Source organism: Cyprinodon tularosa, unplaced genomic scaffold, assembly GCF_016077235.1.
Source record: "Cyprinodon tularosa strain WSP-4 unplaced genomic scaffold, ASM1607723v1 ctg177, whole genome shotgun sequence".
NCBI classification, from domain to species: domain Eukaryota; kingdom Metazoa; phylum Chordata; class Actinopteri; order Cyprinodontiformes; family Cyprinodontidae; genus Cyprinodon; species Cyprinodon tularosa.
In genome coordinates, this window is record NW_024038589.1 from 1,404,938 (window position 1) to 1,425,189 (window position 20,252).

At 36.6% G+C, this 20,252-nt stretch overlaps 2 protein-coding genes across 2 annotated transcripts; one reads left to right on the forward strand and one right to left on the reverse strand.

Moving 5' to 3' along the window:
• Positions 1 to 268: 268 nt before the first annotated feature.
• med21 (mediator complex subunit 21) lies at positions 269 to 7,467 on the reverse strand. Its single transcript, XM_038281948.1, has 4 exons — positions 7,313 to 7,467; positions 6,452 to 6,566; positions 5,877 to 5,977; positions 269 to 788 (listed from the first exon to the last, which is right to left on the reverse strand). Exons 1-4 carry the CDS (start codon positions 7,352 to 7,354, stop codon positions 609 to 611), a joined length of 438 nt encoding a protein of 145 aa, XP_038137876.1. The 5' UTR covers positions 7,355 to 7,467; the 3' UTR covers positions 269 to 608.
• On the forward strand, positions 7,392 to 14,232 carry fgfr1op2 (FGFR1 oncogene partner 2). The gene is made up of 6 exons (XM_038281947.1): positions 7,392 to 7,673; positions 8,844 to 8,980; positions 10,454 to 10,571; positions 10,667 to 10,809; positions 10,900 to 11,013; positions 13,951 to 14,232. The coding sequence occupies exons 2-6, from the start codon at positions 8,846 to 8,848 to the stop codon at positions 14,086 to 14,088; spliced, it is 648 nt and encodes a 215-aa protein (XP_038137875.1). The 5' UTR covers positions 7,392 to 7,673; positions 8,844 to 8,845; the 3' UTR covers positions 14,089 to 14,232.
• The last annotated feature ends 6,020 nt before the right edge of the window (positions 14,233 to 20,252 follow it).

Below are 20,252 nucleotides of genomic sequence, written 5' to 3' on the forward strand. Positions count from 1 at the left end.
AAGTTTCACTTTTTAAATGGAATTACTGAAATCAATCTACTTTTTCATGATATTCTAATTTTATGACCAGCACCTGTATGTTTGAGGAGCTTTTTGGGGCCTCATCTTGCAACTGAAAATTTCCAAGTTGAGGGCAAATAAATAATCTATTTTATTCTTAATCCAAACTTTACGGAATATATTACCTTTTTCTTTTTTTCAAAACAACATTTTTTTATAAATCTGTGTGCACTTGTTAACCTCGTCTATAATGAATAGGTCTAATACGTCAGGTCATTTAAGCCCGTAACAAGGGGTTGGATTTTATTTAGAAATACTTTAAATATCAAAACACATTTAATAAGTAAGAAGGTTCAATGATGCAGAAAGTTTTCAAACTTTTATCTGCATTATCAGGAGTAACACAGTAGATATAGACAGAGATAAATGAAATCAATTAAAGAAAAAACACCCCTGTACCCGTCTGTCACATATTTACAAAAGAGACGAAGTTTCAACATTTCTATCAACGCATAACATATCAAAACAAAACAATACAGGTCAAAATATAATCCAGATGAATGAAGCATCCTCAGTGAACCCGCTGATTGTCCATAAACAGCGGCGGATCAGGACTCGGCTGGCGCCGGCTGGGTCAGCGCTCCATTCCGGGTACGTAGCTGTGACTGGGCAATGTCGGCCAGCGCGTTCTGGATCTTCTCCAGCAGCATGTCGCCACGGTAAACCACATCCTCCAGGCGTGCCGCCGCTTCGTGGTTCTCCTCCTCCAGCTGCCGGAGGCTGGCCGCCTGAGGAGAGGTTGATGACATTTTCATTTTCTAATGAGTTTAAATCGACACAAAGCAGCACATAACGGAAGTAAAAATATAAGTAAGCCATTTTATTCCTGAAATTCGTGTATTTTTCGTTTATTTGAGCAGGTAAGACGTAACAATAACATGATTTATGTTTAAAATAAGAAAATAAAATCTCGAAATGTTCTTATTTTAAGTTTGGAATATTGAATTATCTTATTTTAAGGAAAAAAATACTAATTAAAGTGGCAGATCTACTTATATACACCTGCTTAAATTAATGGAAAATTCACAGATTTTAAGATTTTTTTTTTACTTATATTAGTTAAGTATTTCCAGTGCAGAACAGCTGCATTATTATCTAAAGGGGTTAAATACAAATGCATGCCACAAATTTAAGATATATATCAGCTGTTGTTTCCCTCCAATGATGCATTCGTTCTCTAATCTATAAAAATTATTATAGGATTATTGAAATCATCACCAAGTAATTTAGAAATGGATTAACTGTAAACTGGAGTGTAGAGATTATAAAACGTGCCTTTAGCTGAAAGAGTGACACATTTAGGGCAGAATTTATATAAAAATAACAAAAAGAAAAAAAAAAGTTATATATATATATATATATATATATATATATATATATATATATATATATATAAACATTTTGCATTTAGGATTGAAAAAAATGTTTTGTCCATCAATATTTTGTATCCCAAACTTCTCAAGTAGAAAGGTTTTAGTTTCACCTGGTTTAATTTTGTCTTTCTTAAGGTACCTTTGGCTTTCCGAATATTAATCGAAAACATAATCGACAGACTAATTAGCAAATGAATCGTTAGGCAGGCCTGGTATCTGTACCACATTACTCCAGCAGAGAGGCTTATCTGGAACCTTTTATTTATTTTTGTTTTGTTTTTTTTTGTCTAGCCCCCAGTTTGTAACTTATTATACATGAAAGAAGCTAAAAAAGAAAATAGAATTAGCTAAAAAATGCTAAAAACAAATAAAAAAAAATTTAAAATCAGAAGTGCAAACTAAATAAATGAAGATTTCAAAATTACTTGAACAAGGGTTGTAACTAAGGATTATTTGCTAATTGATTAATAATCGAATAGCAAAACATTCTTCAAGACGATATTTTAAAGATTTAAACCAAGTCAAACAAAATCGTTTCCACAAAAGGATTTCTGGATATAGTATATACTTATGGGCGGAAAAGTTTTTTTTTTTTTTATCTTAAATGTAAAATGTTTAAATATTTTTTTTTTTACAATTTTGTATAATTACTCCTTACTACTTAAATAGGTGACTCTGTCAACTTAAATCCTGTTTTAGAGTCTCTATACTCCAATTAATCAATTATTAAATTAACTGATGATTATTTAAATGATGGATTAATCCGATTAAAAGTTTCAGCCCTAATTTGAACCTTGGTTCTCACCACAGCATGTGGAAAATCCCAAGGGTGTGAAAACTTTTGCATGTTCATGTCTAATCTATGAAACAGATATAAAAGGATTCAATGTTGGAAACTTTCTAGAACCCAGAAAAAGAAATCTGCCTTCCAGGAAGTAAAAGCCTGAAGCAGAGCCCCTGCATATTTGGAGCATGAAACTCACTCGATTCTTTTAGCTTTTCCCAAACAGTCATTCCAGAAATATACATATGAAGCACAAACTCACATGACTGGCATTATTTTTACCCTGTAATCCTGGAAGGGCTTGTTTGTGTTGGCTCTCATATATCATCTGCTTCTCAAAAAGAAAGCTGATTCAATCCACAACCGGTAAAGAAAACCAAAGGCTAATAAAGGGCAGATGGTCAATTTACAGAACAAACAGCAGCAGAGCCGCAAATGATTTACGAACCATTCAGCTGCCATAATCACTGGAGTTAGTGATTAATCTACACAGCTACCTCATAAAAAAAGTGGTTACTGCTTTAAAATAAGAACATTTTTCAGATCGACTAAAGGATAAAAGCTACAACCACAGTGAAGACAGGTTATAAAAATGAAGCTTAAAAATCCTCTTATGAATCCTTCAGCCACCAGTGCAGAGCTTGATCCATGAGGATATTTGCATACAAACTAAGAATAAGATGATAAGTTAGGATTAAGGTGATATATGTCTGACGAGAGATCGGCAAGGACACCTTCAAGGAAAACCAAGAGTTAAGTTCTGCAGATAACGATGGTAATAAAAAAAAAACTGAACATGATGCTTTGACTGAATTAAATAAATATGGGTTTTTAGGGGCCTTAAAAGAGGTCAGGTTTTCCTAATTGTTCATTCTCCCAACAATCCAGACACAATAAAGTGATAGTTTCCATTGAGGTCACTAGAGATGGACCGATACATCGGCTGGTCGATATTAGAATGTTTGTCTTTTATCGGTATCTGCTGATAAAAGCTTTTAGAAGATTTATCATCATTGTGTCGTTTTTAACATTAAAATGGAGGGGAAAAAAGTGATCCGTACCATTTATCTGGGGTCAGTCAGGGGTCACCAACAGGGCTACTTCATGGGTCATGAAGGCTGAGGGCTACTTCATGGGTCATAGGAAGGGCTACCAAAAATGACTTTTGAGCTGGAGGGGTCAGCCCTCACCTAAACTTTATACATAACCATATTTTTATTGTTTCTTTTCATTTCTAATTTTCTTTTATATATTGTCATTTTAAAATGCTCTATAAATAGTTTTGCCCACTGGTGATTTATTGTGTGTTCAGAAGACGCTGAGGGCACCCCATGTGGTCTTGGGGGCCCTTAGGTGCCTGCAGGCACCGCGTTGGCGACTCCTGCATAATATAATCTGCATCAGACTTAAAATAACAAATGTATGTTTAAAATAAGAAAATGACATCTCAAAATGTTCTTATTTTATAATATAATCTGCATCAGACTTAAAATAAAAACAAAACTAAACATTTTCACTAGGATATTGATACCAAGGAAAGTACTGAATATTTAAAACCCTTACATGTCAACATGGAGCCTCCTTTGTCAACAGAGAGTTGGATAAATGTGCAAATAAATGCAAACTAAATAACCCAAATATAACAAAGTGACTTCATTTTAGCTGGTGTGAGATTCTATTCTTTTTCATGGGAAAATAATCCAGAAATCTAAAATTACCAAAAGCAAAATACCAAACGCGTCTTTAGAATGGATATTTTTGATAACCCTAGTTTATTTATTTTTTTTGCAGCATCTCTAAGTTATTAACTTTCATGTCTCATCCACAGGACGCATGTCGGGTCTCCTAATGTTCAGCCTCATACTGCAACAACAAGGCTGCTGTCCACCATTACAATGGTTTTATATGACAGGCTAGATCCTCCCAAGGGTTAAAGAACAGCAGCTAAATTAATTCATGCTTTTCCGATGTTTCAACGTAATTTTTTGTTGATTTGTTTGCGGCCAGGTAATAGGTTAAACTTTTTTAAAGAACTGGCTTCAAGATCACAGAAACTGCACAGGTCTAAACCCTGCTGAGAACCTGCAGTTGGAGAAACAATGCATCACAAAAGGGATTCAGTCAAAGTACGGTTCAGGCAGAAATGAGACCCAGAAATCAGGTTACAACAGTGAACCACAGGGGCTATAAAGAACAAAAGTTAACACTGTGAATACTTATACAATATGTTTTAGCTCTATATTTTTTAAGCAAATTCTTAAAAAAAAACACCACAGATATAACATACCGTAAATTCTCTAATATAGGCCCGGGCCTTTATTTCACTCAAGTGCATCGCGGTCCAGGCCTTTATTGGATAGAGGCCAGAATTAGAGACAGGCCTCTATTGCTATTTGAGCAAAACAGACTACCAGTGGAATGAATAAAAATGAGATTTTGTGTCTATTTGAACCTATAAAACACTAGGTTCATTTATTGAACAAGAACAGTTACCATAACGGTATACAGAAATTTAACAACAAATAGCCTACCTGTAATTCAGGCTAAATTCCAGTGGAAAAAAACGTAGCAAACATACCAGTAGTGCAACTAGTGCAATGTAAACACTTAACCATACATGGTGATAATTAGGCTGTTTTATAACGAAAAGCAACTTACAGGTTTAGACACCTCCTCGCTCACTCAAATTGTCTCGCTTGGTGTGAAGTAAAAAAAAAAATCCTCCTCCTCAGTTTCCTCCTCCTCTTCATCTCTCCCTGTATTCTCCTCATCACTCGCGCCAGTCTCTATCACAAGTTCATTATTGTACAGTTCCTCTTCGTCCTCCTCATGTTTTGCTGCGTGTCTGTTCTCTTCCTCGTGCAGACGGGCAGCAGTCAGGGCCTGTCGTCCAGCCGCGCAGGGCTGTGGTACTTGTATGTTACTACCACAAGTATAATGTTGAGGTATGCCCAGAAAAAACGTTTATAGCCCCGGCCTGTATAAGAGACCGGCCATTATTTACCTCCGCCATCAGCGAGACAGGCCATTATTAGAGACCCGGCCACTAATGGAATACAGGCCAATATTAGAGAATTTACGGTATTTCGTAATCTAGAGAAGATTTTCAGTAAATATAAACAGAAAACGGAGGTGTTTTCTGATGGGAAAAGGCTCCACCTGCTGGCCTAGAGCTGGAAAAACTCACATCAAGCCTTTTTAGACCCAGTCAACTGAAATATTCTAATGATTTTTCATAAAAAGCTGAGTATTAGATTTTTGTAGAGATTCTCCTCTCAGATACCTTTAGTGAAATCTCCAACCCCCCCCCCCTGCCACGCCCCTTTCCCAATTATTAAGAAAAAGTAACTAAAAAAGAGGAAAAATAGACAAAAGAATGATACATATGAAAGGGGCAGCGATGGTGGTACAGACTTAAATTGTTTGGTGGGAAAAATTAAGTAAAAAGGAACTACATGGATGAAAACAGCTTATGTTCTTTAAACATTTATATGCTAATAAAAAATGCATAATAAAGTTGATCTATTTCATCTTCTAGTGGCTAAATTAACGCTGCAGGGCCGTAATCCAATGTATTTACTCTACAATTTACCATCTATATCTGGAAATGTAACTTTCATCATCTAAAACATGTGAGCAAACTGGGGAAGGTTTCTGACCTGCAGAGCTGCCGTGGACTCCTCACTTGGCAGAGAGTCGATCAGGACGTCCACATCTTTGGCTGTTCGGGCTATAAGGGCGGCAAACAGCTGAGCATATTCTGAGACAAAGAGGAAGAACAGCCTCCATTTTAGATTTAAAAAAAAAGATGCTCAATGAAAAAGCTTATCATGTTTTTTTAAACAATCAGCTACAAATATTGTATTTTTGAACAAGGGTAGCCAGAATTGTGAAGCAGAGGGAAAATTTTACATAGTTTTATACATGCATGCCAGTCTAAAAAGTGTGTTATGCATTTAAAGCAGCTAAAAGGCTGATGGTGAATCCTTAGGAGCTGCTCATGGGACACTGTTAGAGGGACAGCTACTAGCTGTCTACTTTACAAAACCATCCTTTATGGAAATGTAGCGAAACATCTAGGATAAACTGAAATCCCCCAAACTACATTAATGTTTGTGAAGCTGTATGCTGATAAATCTTATTTCCATTGATCCAGCTTGACTCAGATTGGTTCAAAGTTCCACAGATCCAAAAGGGAAGCATCTCCTTTAGCCAACAAGCTTAAAACCCAAACCTTCGGTGGGGTTTGCGGGCTGATCCTTGTTGATAGCCGTCTGGATGTTACTGAAAGAGGCAGGTGGGGCGCATTGTTGCAGAACACCGATGGCATTACAGAACTGATCAGCAAGCTGCAAGCAGACACAGAAACCAACACTTCAACCCATTACTTTCCATTAAAAATCAATGCACCCAATCAACGGTAGCCTACAGCAACTACAGCTCTGCTTTAACATGTCATGCCCTGCAAACAATGTTGATCTAAATAAGAAATTTTTTCTTAAAATAAGTAAATTTTTCTCTTGAATTGAAGAGGTATGTTACACTTTGCCAATTGAACAAGACAAAGAAACTAATTTCATTGCCTTATTTCAAGAGCATATTATCTAATTATTATTATTTGACAGTATTATTAATATTATGATAGTAAAATACTCAAATACGAATTATTACTTTGACAGTAAAATACTCATTCCATTGGGAAATAACTTTATTTACCTACCGTACTCAAATTAAGGGTAAATACACTTAATTTAATCAATCAACCAATCTCTTTATTTAGACATAAACAGACCATAATTATTTACTTAATATATATACTTATATCTGTTTTTGCATTGTGGTAAAGTCGGGAGATATCTTAAATTTAAATTACAAAGTTTATATCAGCTTTGTTGGCTTTATTAAAACATTTTATTTAAAGAAAAAAAGGTTTAGCCCGATAGCTAGGGGACTTGGAGGAGATTAGAGACTCACAAGAGAAGAAATACCGTTTATATAATTTAATAACAGAGCTGCCATTCTATTATAATGTTAACACAAAATAAATGTAACAGTATCTCAAATCTAATTTCCCAAATGGGATTTTTCAGCGTACCGAATTGACTGCGTCCTGAAGTTGTGTTAGCCGATCCGCCATCTTTCCTGTAAATACAAGAAATCTCGCTGCCTTCCTCGCGAGAGTACAAATTCTCGCGGAAGTAGACGGTGTTTCGGTAGCTTTCAGTTAGCCGGATGTATCTAAAGCGGATTGTTGGGTTTATACAGGACTAAGTAACGAGCTAATGTGAATAGTTTGTGTCTGTTTCTATTTTATTGCTTGCGTTAAAGAAATGGGGCTGCAACAGAGCTTATCTGAGGATAATTTGTAGCTTATAGCTAATGACAGCCGCCAAACGTCAACAGGAAGTAAAGAGGCTAGCTAACGCTAGCGTCTTCTTGCACTTTGAGCTCTTCAGGTATGAATGTTTACTAATTTACCTATTTCCTGTGGTTTAAAATGAGCAACGATGTGTGATGTTGACTTTTATGACACCTCGTTTATGAATAGAATACACCACGAGCTTTCAGCTAAAGTTATAGTTAGGAGACTGTTCAAATAAGCTAAAAACAACAGGTGTTGCCTGGTAAAATATACCGAAATGTATAGAATTATATCAGAATTTTTTGTTGTTTGCTGGTAAATGTAAATGTTGAAATATTTCGAAGTATTTACCTTCAAATAGTACAGTTCACATAATTCATTAGCCATTGAGTAATATATTTTATTTAGTTCTGATCATTTTGAACATTATAGCTTAAAGCTAATAAGGAAGCCACATTTAGTTTGTTAGAAAGGTAGATTTTCAGATCAAGACAAAAAAAGTGCTTGTGTGTGTGTGTGTGTGTGTATATATATATATATATATATATATATATATATATATAGTTGCCATCATGCCTTTGTGTGTTTTACATCAGCCTGTGTAGCTGTTGAGGTATTAAATGAATGTTAGTATTTTAAGATCTGATGTTTATCATATTTTTAACACAAACCTCTGAGTGTTTACTGACTAAACAAGCCAGGTGATTCTATTGTTATTAAGGAAGGGATTGGTACATCAGATGCAGCTGGAAAATCGGGTCAGCAAACCGAGTGCGAGCAGCTACTGAAAACTCTCACTGTTCTTTGATTATGGCTCTGGTTCTGGAGAGACTGATCTCAGCAGCAACATCATCTTTGTGGTGCCGTTTCTGATTGGACTTGGTTTCCTTTTGCTTTTACAGATTTACATCAACATTTTCTTCCCTCCACTTAATTTTCTATTTATATGCTTGAATGCAACCTTCTTAGCAATGATCTCCTTATGGAGGGTGTTTGCCATCTGGCCACAGCAGAGCTCTTTTTCCTTGCTGTTATGAAAAAGCCCAGCTTTCAGAAAAACACTTAGCCTTGAGTTTATTCACCTAGACTATAGAGATACTATTCTAATAAAAAGCAATGTTTCTGTTCTAAAAGGCTATTCTTTTATGATTATTTTTCTAATGCTTCATATACTAAACTTTTATAGCATATATTATTTTCTGTTGTCTCCAGAATTCATTACTGGTCTCATTTAATGTTCTGATCATGACTTGTTTCCACTCAGGTATGAACTGTTCTTTAGAGAAGGTTCTGGCAGATGCCAAATCATTAGTGGAAAGGCTCCGTAACCATGACAACGCGGCAGAGATGTTGATTGAACAGACGACGTCCCTTAACAAGCGGGTGGAGGCCATGAAGCAGGTGGGCTGAGTGAAAGTGATCAGAGATTTAAGAGCCACAAAAAGCAGACCCTGCTGATAAGATTTGTGTGCTAAGCTAATGCTTCCTCTAAGCAGATTTCTCTCTGACAATATGAGCCGTCCGTAGATTTGTGAGAACAAAAGATCACAGATTCTCTAAACCATGGCTTCCCAAAGTGAGAGGTTGGAAGATGGGTTTTTCTATCTAGAAATGACAATGAATGAGGTAGTAGCAACATTTGTTTGTAGATTTATCTAAAACATGATTCCAATATTAATAATGCCAATAAATAGTAAAATGCACAATTAAATATTTAAAAATTAAGTAAAAAATTCTAACTTAAAATGTTTTTAAATAAAGTATTGTAGAAGATAAATAAATGCTTAAAGAAAATAATACTGTTGTAGAAGAAAAATACAGTATAAAATTAATTAAACAATAAGAAAAATAAAAAAAAATATTGTTAAATAAAAAATAAGTGAATTAAATTATAAAAAAATTGATAAATATAGAATAAAAACAAAAGAAAAATTAATTAAATGATAAAAAATATTAATATTGTAGACTAAAAATAAATCAAGAATGAACTGAAAAATAAATGTAGTAATAATAATAAATGAATGAACATAAAATGGGAATAAAGTGAAATAAAATGAATATTTTCGACTAAAAATAAGATATTGTAGAATAAAAATGGAACAAGAATGAATTAAATGATAAAATAAAAAAAAAATACCATAACAAAAAATACAATAAAAATTTATATAATAACTTTACTTCCTGTTTATAGATAGATAAATAGTAGAGAAATTATATAAATTTTTTTTGGTTCCTGCTCGGTTACGTTTTTGTTTTTAATGTCACAGACTAACAATTTTGTAAACCCAATTTATTGTAATTATTAAGGGAAGAAAACCAGAATCCATAGATTAGCAAAATATTCTGTAACACAGTTTAGCTATCTGTGCATTTCTGTGATTCTTTAATAAAATCTTAAGAGGCTGACCCTAATTCATCTATTGGTATCAGGAACTGGAGTTTGATCAGATTATTTGTAAACACTGAGGAACCCAAATATCTTTATAAAGAGAAATAAAATACAGAATCAGGAAAACCAGTCAATACTTCAGTTTGTTTTAATCTAGTGAGAAAAAAAGCTTCTTTATCCTTTTATGTCTTCACAATATTTTCAGCCGAATTTAAATTGGATAAAGCATTTTATGTTTCAACAATCTCTGCCCTGCAAAATTTCCCGTCATTCAGGCTCCCATCAGCTGCTCTGTGGATTAAAATATATAGGATCAATCTCAAATGTCTGTGGTTGCGCTGTGGTTAAATCAATACAAAGTCATGGGTAACAGGAAGAAAAGTGTATATTCATAAACATCCAAATATGATGTGTCAGGTTGTACAGATGATTTAATAAAAAAAAAGTATTAAAGACACTAAAATATTTATTTTCCCGGTCGGCAGTACCAGGAGGAGATTGATTCACTTAACCAGGTTGCACGACATCGACCTCGTTCCAGTCTGGTCCTGGGAATCCAGCAGGAAAACCGTCAGATCAGGGAACTTCAGCAGGAAAATAAAGGTTAGTGCTTCTGTCTTCATATCATATTGACTTTTCCTTCTGTTCGCTACCATCGTAACAATAAACTGGTTGTCAATGCCTTCTCCTTCCTGCAGAGCTGCGGACGTCATTGGAGGAACACCAGTCGGCGCTGGAGCTCATCATGACCAAATACAGGGAGCAGGTGTTCAGGCTTCTAATGTCCAGCAAGCGGGAGGACCCGGCCATCGTCACCCAGCTTAAAGAGCAGCATACCACGGTCAGAACCTGAAAACAGCTCCTACTTTACAGGGAATGGCTGTTATTTGTCTAACATGCATCTCAATCTGCTTTTTTGTAACTTTTCCAGGAAATGCAAGCACACATAGACAAGATAAACGAGATGGCGTCAGTGATGAGGAAGGCCATAGAGGTGGATGAGGGCCGGATATGCGAAGACGAGGAGAGGATTAAACAATTGGAAGTAAGGCTAATGCTAACTTATCAAGGCGCATCAAAAGGTCCTGCAGCGCGTCTAGAGCAGCAAAAGCGACGCTTTTGAGCAGCAAAGCATCTGAGGCGTGTCACAAGCAGCAGCTGCTGGAGTTAAAAAAAATTTTGCTTTTGCTGCTTGACGCGCCACATCAACCAATCAGAGAAGCTGATCTAGGAGCTGGCAGGGAGACAGACACAGCACTGCTGATGCAGAGCTCTATGATCACTCATTTGAAACAGTTCATTACCGTATTTTCACGACTATAAGGCGCATATAAATGTATTTTTTCCCCCTCAAAATGTGCGGCGCGCCCTTTGGTGCGGTGCGCCCTATGTGTGTTGTTACTGCGGACTTTTGAGACCACCTCATTGAGGAGATGATGAAAGAGTGGTTGAGGGAGGTGAATGTAAGGAGACCAGGTGGTTTTTTCCCACTCATCACCATTGCTGCTAATCTGTGACTCCATGCGTGCCCATCTCACAGCTGATGTGAAAAACATGGTGAAACAAATGAACGCTGTGCTTACTGTTATTCAACCGCTCGACATCGGTGTGAACCGGACGCAGCAGGCGCACCAGAAGCAGTGAGTTTACGTGCAAAGTTAATGGTTGACCCGAGTATAGGTACAGGAAAGGGTCCCGCAGCGCGTTTTGAGCAGCGGGCGCAGCGCGTCGGGAGCGTTTAAGCATCTGATGCGCCGCCAACGCGCTGCTGCTGCTCGAGATTGAAAAATTGAAGTTTTGCTGTTGGAAGCGCCGCATCAACCAATCAGAGAAGCTGATCTGGGAGCTGACAGCGAGACACATCGCTGATGATACACATATAAGAGCGCTGTGATCGCTCCACAGTTTATTGACGCCTAAATTAACTTAACCTGCCGACAGAATATGTTCGCTTTTATCATCCAGTTTTCAGGTGGATTTTCCCACTTAAAAACATATTAAAACTACTTTATTCCCACTGATCACAGCAAATATAGCTGCAAGGCAAAGAAAGGAACGCCACCGTTTGCGGATGGATTGTAGATGCTTGGACTAACGTGTCTGCTGGCTCTGTTGTTCGAGCTTTCGCAAAAGCCGGCATCATTTCCGAGGAGCCGCCCGGCATGGAAAGTAACTCTGACTGCGAATAAGGGGAAATTGACATGTCTGATTTAGCGCAGCTGTTTAATTCAGAAACGGAGGATGATGACTTTGATGGGTTTGATTAATACTTTGTAATAAATACATGAATAAAGCACAAACATACTCAGTTTTGCTCCCGCTGTATTTTTCTACCTGAAAACTTAATTCAACAGCAGCTTCTGGCCGGGTCGTCTCCGGGTTCACCGCGGCGGCTGGCAGGTGTTTTTTCATCTAAATAATCAAAAGGATTATAAGAGGATAATAAAAGCGAACATATTCTGTCGGCAGATTTCAGGATTTTAAGTCAATTTATGTGTCAATACACTGTTTCAGATGAGTGATCACAGCCCTGTGTCATCAGCGATGTGTCTGTCTCACGGCCAGCTCCCAGGTTTGATTAATACTTTGTAATAAATACATGAATAAAGCACAGTCATACTCAGTTTTGCTCCCGCTCTGTTTTTAAATACGCAGTCGAGGTATTTAAAGGTAGTAGAGGACATGTACCTGTATATAAAAAACGTGCCCTATAGTCCGGTGCGCCTTATGTGTGTGTTAAATACAGAAATGGGACACATAACTGAGACTGCGCCTTTTAGTACGGTGCGCCTTATGGTCGTGAAAATACGGTAACGCCAAAATTAACCTAAAATGTCAAAACCTGCCGGAAAATTATGTTCGCTTTCATTATTCTGCTGCTCGCAGTTTGTAGCCAATCACATCAGCCCAACAAGGAAGATGGCAACAACTGTTTAACAGTTCTCATTTGACTCCACTTTGGAATCAGTTTTGAAAAGATTAGACTTGGGGTTTTCATTGAAACGTGATCAGGAAGAGGCTTTACGCTCATCATTTTTAAGAAGAACGTACTCGCCGTTTTACTGACAGGCTGGTTGTTGTTGTTTACACTCCCCCCACCAGGTCAGAGTGTTGGCCAATAGGCACAGACATGGTTTGAAAAACAACTGGTTGTTCTCATCAACAATCTTCTGATGTGTCATTTATTGGGCCAGACTAAATTACACATTTAATCTGACATTTAGTCTGGTTTATCAGGCTTTGCAGTTTGTACAAAGTACAAACATGAAAACCGCTAACATCTACTTCCAGCCATGAATAGTAGCGGAAACCCCCCAGCTGCTGCAGGAGATTCCCAGAGACGGAGTACGTGTGGATTTGAGCGTCTCGGACAGCCAACTGATATTTTAAGGCAATATCATAATCTTGAGCTGTTTTGAGGTGGACTTTCCTCGTTTAAAAATGTATTAAAACTACTTTTTACCACTTAAAACGGCACTTTATGAGCATCAAAGATGTTCTTGATGCGTGTCTGAGCCTAATGTGTAAAAGCATCAAAAATAAAGCAGTAGAACCTTTTTTGCTGCCCTAAGCGAAAGTTAAATGGGAACGTAGCATTAGGCAGCTACAACCTGCGCTGGATCGAGCTTCTTTTCTCTGCTCTCTAGGGATGAACCTGAGGGGGAAAATATCCTGCAAGCTAAATACCTGGAGTTGTATAGCAGGAATACAATGCCTCAAAAAATCGTGGTTTAATGTTGGTCTAGTCAAAGTCTGTTTGATATCTGATTCAGATTATCTTTAAAAAGCTGTTTCTGCTTAGAAAAACGTCCAGATTGACAACTAAAGCACTTTTTAGGCGAAGTGAGTGTTTATTTTGATTTATAGTTTGTTTAAAACTTTTGTTCTATGTCTTTTACTTTAAAAAAGAATCATTTCAGATACGTTTAAAGGTGAAACTGACCAAAAGTGTTTCTCTGTGATTGTTTTTGTTTTTTCCCAGCTGGAGAACAGTGGACTCAGAGAACTGCTGGGAATCAGTCGGGAAGCTTTCCTTGTTCTTAAAAGAGAAGATCTATCCGAGAACACATCTCTGTCCCCGCTACAGACCAGCACTGACATCAGCCTGCGGAAGAGTTAGAGCTCCGCCCCTCTGCTGTTTATAGAGCACAGGCTGCTTCCCCCCCTTTACCTGCCCCACCGACTCCCCGCTGGCGCTGTAATGTTCAGAGTTGTTTTAATGTGTGAACGAGTGAGAGAATGAAATAAATCTTTAGACGTTAAAGTGCCTGAGTTCGTTTTGATTTAACACTAGATCGAATGTTTTGGTTTCTGCGTGTGGATACACAATTTCTCAGTTTCACAACTTGTGTTATTGTTGTCAAAGGGTTTAAGGACAGGAAATGGAACCTTATCTAGTAGAAACACTGCAGGAGTGGAAGCAGAAGCTCTGAGGCTCTTATGGGAAATGGACCAAACCACATTGTTAGTATTAGACTTTTACAACCACGAAATAAACTAATGACACTAATTAGGTTAATAATGAAATAAAAAGATTCTTTATGAAGGCCTTAGAGGTTTGTTAGAGCAGGGGTCCCCAAAGTAGGGGGCTGGACCCCCTGCAGGGTCGCGAGACACAGAGTGGGGGATTGTGAGATTGTTTACACAATCATTCCCAAGTTATACGGGCGACCAAAATGTATCTAGAAACACATTGTGTCATGAAATAGGTAGATTTATGTAACTAACCCATGATTAGTATAGTTATACCACAAAAATAAAAGCAAAAAAAAAAATAAAAATTCAATGTCCCATTAAATAAAGTAAAGGAAATATCTTTTACTAATTATTTTAAATTTTTAACATAAAATAATTGGAAAACATTTATAAATCATTGATAAATTAACTAATTACATGTTAGAAAAAATTATTTAAAAATGTAATATACCAAGAAATGTTAAAATGCACTATTAAAGCATTCAATGTCCTACTTAGTAATAGAAAAATGGAAGTTATAATCAACCAATTGCATTTAATTTAAAAAAAATGTATGCAACATGTGATTTAAACATTTAAATCACATGAAAAAAATGATAAGCTAAATGCTTTTAACAAATCACATTTAAATCACATTTATATTCATCACATTTAAATTTTAATATTTAAATCACATTTAAATCGCTTGAAAGAAATTATAAGTTAAATGCTATTTAATATACCAGGATATTATAAGATGCACAATTAAATCCTTCAATGTTGCATTTAATAACTGGAAAACATTTGTAAATGATAAATTAACTAATTAAATGTTATAAAAAATGCATTTAAATTATTTAGATATTTACAGGTGCTGGTCATAAAATTAGAATATCATGAAAAAGTAGATTGATTTCAGTAATTCCATTTAAAAAGTGAAACTTGTATATTATATTCATACATTACATACAAACTCATATATTTCAGATGTTTATTTTGTTTAATTTTGATGATTACAAATGACAACAAATGAAAATCTCAAATTCATCATATCAGAAAATTAGAATATTGTGAAAAGGTTCAAAATTGATGGCCCCTGGTGCCACACTCTAATCAGCTAATTAACTCAAACCACCTGCAAAAGCCTTTAAATGGTCTTTCAGTCTAGTTCTATAGGCTACACAATCATGGGGAAGACTGCTGACTTGACAGTTGTCCAAAAGACGACCATCGACACCTTGCACAAGGAGGGCAAGACACAAAAGGTCATCGCTAAAGAGGCTGGCTGTTCACAGAGCTCAGTGTCCAAGCACATTAATAGAGAGGCGAAGGGAAGGAAAAGATGTGGTCGAAAAAAGTGTACAAGCAAGAGAGATAACCGCACCCTGGAGAGGATTGTGAAACAAAACCCATTCAAAAATGTGGGGGAGATTCACAAAGAGTGGACTGCAGCTGGAGTGAGTGCTTCAAGAACCACCACACACAGACGTATGAAAGACATGGGTTTCTGCTGTCGCATTCCTTGTGTCAAGCCACTCTTGAACCACAGACAGCGTCAGAAGCGTCTTGCCTGGGCTAAAGAGAAACAGGACTGGACTGCTGGTGAGTGGTCCAAAGTCATGTTCTCTGATGAAAGTAAATTTTGCATTTCCTTTGGAAATCAAGGTCCCAGAGTCTGGAGGAAAAGAAGAGAGGCACTTCATCCACGTTGCTTGAAGTCCAGTGTAAAGTTTCCACAGTCAGTGATGGTTTGGGGTGCCATGTCATCTGCTGGTGTTGGTCCATTGTGTTTTCTGAGGTCCAGGGTCAACGCAGCCACATACCAGGAAGTTTTAGAGCACTTCATGCTTCCTGCAGCTGACCAACTTTTTGGAGATGCAGATTTCATTTTCCAACAGGACTTGGCACCTGCACACAGTGCCAAAGCTACCAGTACCTGGTTGAAGGACCATGGTATCCCTGTTCTTAATTGGCCAGCAAACTCTCCTGACCTTAACCCCATAGAAAATCTATGGGGTATTGTGAAGAAGAAGATGCAATACACCAGACCCAACAATTCAGAAGAGCTAAAAGCCACTATTAGAGCAACCTGGGCTATCATAACACCTGAGCAGTGCCACAGACTGATCGACTCCATGCCACGCCGCATTGCTGCAGTAATACAGGCCAAAGGAGGCCCAACTAAATACTGAGTGCTGTACATGCTCATACTTTTCATGTTCATACTTTTCAGTTGGCCAACATTTCTATAAATCCTTTGTTTTTATTGGTCTTCAGTAATATTCTAATTTTCTGATATGATGAATTTGAGATTTTCATTTGTTGTCATTTGTAATCATCAAAATTAAACAAAATAAACATCTGAAATATATGAGTTTGTATGTAATGTATGAATATAATATACAAGTTTCACTTTTTAAATGGAATTACTGAAATCAATCTACTTTTTCATGATATTCTAATTTTATGACCAGCACCTGTAATATACCAAGAAATGTTAAAATGCACAATTAAATCATTTAATAATAGAAAAATGGAAATTATAATTAACCAAACATATTTAATCTAAAAAAAATTCATTTGATTTACTTGTTTATACATAATGATATTTAAATATCTAATATACTATGGAATTATAAAACACTTAATTTACTAAATATACCGATATATTTAAATAAATTGTTTTAAATTGAATTTTTAAATATTAGAGAAAATGTAGTTTTTCAACACATGATTTAAACATTAAATAAATGTTTTTTAAGAAATGATGATAATAAAAATGCACAATTCAATAACTAAATGTAAATAAAAGTAGTGCAAACCTGTCAATTAAATGGCAGAATTTCCTTGTATTGTACTTTATTGTAATAAAGTAATAGAATTTTAAATCTGACCAGCACCCCTCGCGACCCCAATTGGGACAAGCGTGTAAGATACTGGATGGATGGATGAATTTAAATCTGTTGTACCTTTATTTTTGGGATCACAGGCTCAAAGTTTTAGGAACCCCTGTGTCAGAGATGAGGAATAATCAAACATCAAGGGACAAAGCAGACAAGGTGGGGAGGAGGAAGCAAGGCTCTAACAACGTCAGGTTCTAAGATACAGAAGGAGGTGATGTGCTCAGATGGGACCAAAGTTGAACTTTTTATCCTGCATACTAGTGAAAAAAAAAAAACTTACTGAACACAAGTGTTGGTAGCATCACTCTGTAGGGAGGCTATTCCCTTTCAGCAGATGCTTACAGTTAATGCAGTCATTATGTCAATCATTTCCTGAAAGAACATTCCTACGCTGCAAAGAACAAAACATTTGAGCCATTGGAGGTTAATCTTATAGAAATACTCTAAAACTGTTTCTGTGAAAGGCGGTTCTGAAGTATCAACCCCGAGGGAGTAAACAGAAAGGCTCGACACACTTTTCAGATTTTTACAGCTGTATTTTTAAAAGTTGCTTATCCTTACCATAAATCAGTGTTTATAGAATGCATACCTGCATGTAATGTTTAAACTCCAAATAATTTGGTTTTAATACTCAAAATTACACAGCAAAAACGACCTAGAAATAAGTTAAAAAAAAAGTCTTAAATTAAGTGTATTTACCCTTAAATTAAGTAGGTAAATAAGATGATTTGCCAATGGAATGAGTATTTTTACTCTTAAAATAAGATAATTCGATGATATGAACTTGATATAAGACATTGCAATCGTTTTTTTCTTAAATGTAATGTTACCTCATCAATTACAGAAAAAGTGCACTTAATTTAAGAAAAAAATACTTATTTAGATTTAAACTTTTTGCAGTGTAGAAAATCACCTCAGTATATCATCAAATTTGGTACATTTAATTTTTAAATCAAATAATTTTTTTCCCTGGAAAAAGAAATAGGTGAGCATTCTTGAAAAAACATTCATAAATATTTTTTATTTATTCATATATTGTTGTTTTTCATTGTCTTCTTGTTTTTATTAAAGATTCAAGAGTGACAGGGCATATTTTATTATGTTAAGAAAAGTCAGAATTCTGAAAAGAAAGTCCGAATTCTAAGAAAAAGTCTGAATTCTGAGATTAAAGTCAAAATTCTGAGAAGAAAAGTCAGAATTCTGAAAAGAAAGTCAGAATTCTAAGAAAAAGTCTGAATTCTGAGATTAAAGTCAAAATTCTGAGAAGACTTTTTTCCTATATCCTCCTGAGAACCGAAGAAAAAAAATGTTTTCCAATTTCTTTTTTTGTGTGATTTCCCATGTATTTGGACCTAAAAAAACACATTACAATTTTAATTTTTTTAAATATATTTTTAATATTAATTTTATGGCATGTCCACTGTGGAGGACAACAGGACGATTTTCATGGGAAAATAGAACAAGCTTAAGAAATAAAGAAAGATTATGTCTTGAAAGTGATATTTACCTAAGAACTTTGACATTTGATAAAAACAGATTCAATTCTGTAAAATCCTTCTTTTGTTTGTTGCTTGCAACAGCAAAAATACGTGTATTTAGTTCAACAGTAAACTATAAGACTATAAGCCCTTGTTCCTGCATCTTTCCGCATGCTTTATGTCCATGTGTCTAGCTCATAGTCTGCGTACAGATGGCTCTGGTTGTGGCATCCTTGTTTTGGTTGGTGGCTGATACTCTTCCTCACTGTCTTCACTGCTGTCATGTAATGCTGGACTATCCATCAGCTCTTCAGCCAGATGCAGTTTGAAGTCCAAGTACTGCTCTGTGTTTTTAGCTGGTCGATTCAGCGCTATACTGTCAGACCTGTACTTAATCCAAGCATTTGTGATGCCAACATCAAAGAAACGCGTCATCACACGTGATGTCCACCTCTTCGTCCTGGTTGACATTCGGTAGAAGCTCAGCATTCTGTCACAAAGGTCTACGCCACCCATGTTGTCATTATATTCTCTGATTACTGCTGGCCGTCGCACTGGGACATGATGTTTGTCTTTGTTGGACTATCTGCTACAGATATCCTCTGGATCTCTGCCATAGACAGTGGAGGCAATCAGAACTGGTTTATTATCAAACCATTTCATCAGTGCCAGCTCTGGCTCCCTCCTGACCAACACCACTGAAGCCCCTCTCCCTTCCTTTCTCAGCTGTTTATCTGCTGGTAGCTGGCATGTCTTTGGGATTCTGTTCTTCATAATAGTTCCAGTTGCTGGAAGACCCTTTGACAGCAAAGCGTCCATGAAATCGATTGTTGTGAAGTATCGATCAAAGAACACACAAGTTCCTCGAGGAACAGACGCGACCATTCGCAAAACTACTGCAGCTCCAACTCCCAGTCTTTGGCCCCTGAATGTGTTCTTGCCACGATAAACCTCAAAATCAAGGATGAGACCATTTGGAGAGGCAAGCACAAAGACCTTCAGGCAGGTAGGGTTTGGCTTTCCTGGCACATACTGCCTGACTGGGCAACAGCCTGTGAATGGGATGATTTGCTCATCAATGCACACTTTATCACACCTTGGAAGGCTGAGACAACCTTGCCTCACATGGTTAAACAATGGTCTGACTCTCCAAAGAATGTCTGACTTCTTTGTCTCTTCACTCACATCCAGGTCACTGACAATCTTAAGTGACCTTCTTAGCTTGTAGAACCTGTCCCTTGTCATCTTCTTCCTTGTCATCTTCTTGCTAATGACTGGTACTTTGGTTTTTCTAGCCCAAAACATTTTCACTCTGGGATAGCCAAGGCAGGCCATGTGGACTGATACACCAAAGAAAATGTTTATTTCTTGGGCAGTAGTATTCAGCGACACTCCTGTAATTTGCAGCAGTCTGTGATTTGTAAAGGTTGCCAGATCTTCAAACATTT

What these genes read in the sequence shown, in the direction of transcription:
- med21 (XM_038281948.1), bottom strand. Translation starts at nt 7,354, where the DNA reads ATGGCGGATCGGCTAACACAACTTCAGGACGCAGTCAATTCG. An exon ending in GCCCGCAAACCCCACCGAAG is followed by an intron (nt 5,978 to 6,451) that starts GTTTGGGTTTTA and finishes TCTTTGTCTCAG; the next exon opens with AATATGCTCAGCTGTTTGCC. An exon ending in AGTCCACGGCAGCTCTGCAG is followed by an intron (nt 789 to 5,876) that starts GTCAGAAACCTT and finishes ACCTCTCCTCAG; the next exon opens with GCGGCCAGCCTCCGGCAGCT.
- fgfr1op2 (XM_038281947.1), top strand. Translation starts at nt 8,846, where the DNA reads ATGAACTGTTCTTTAGAGAAGGTTCTGGCAGATGCCAAATCATTAGTG. An exon ending in GGGTGGAGGCCATGAAGCAG is followed by an intron (nt 8,981 to 10,453) that starts GTGGGCTGAGTG and finishes CCCGGTCGGCAG; the next exon opens with TACCAGGAGGAGATTGATTC. An exon ending in AGAGGATTAAACAATTGGAA is followed by an intron (nt 11,014 to 13,950) that starts GTAAGGCTAATG and finishes GTTTTTTCCCAG; the next exon opens with CTGGAGAACAGTGGACTCAG.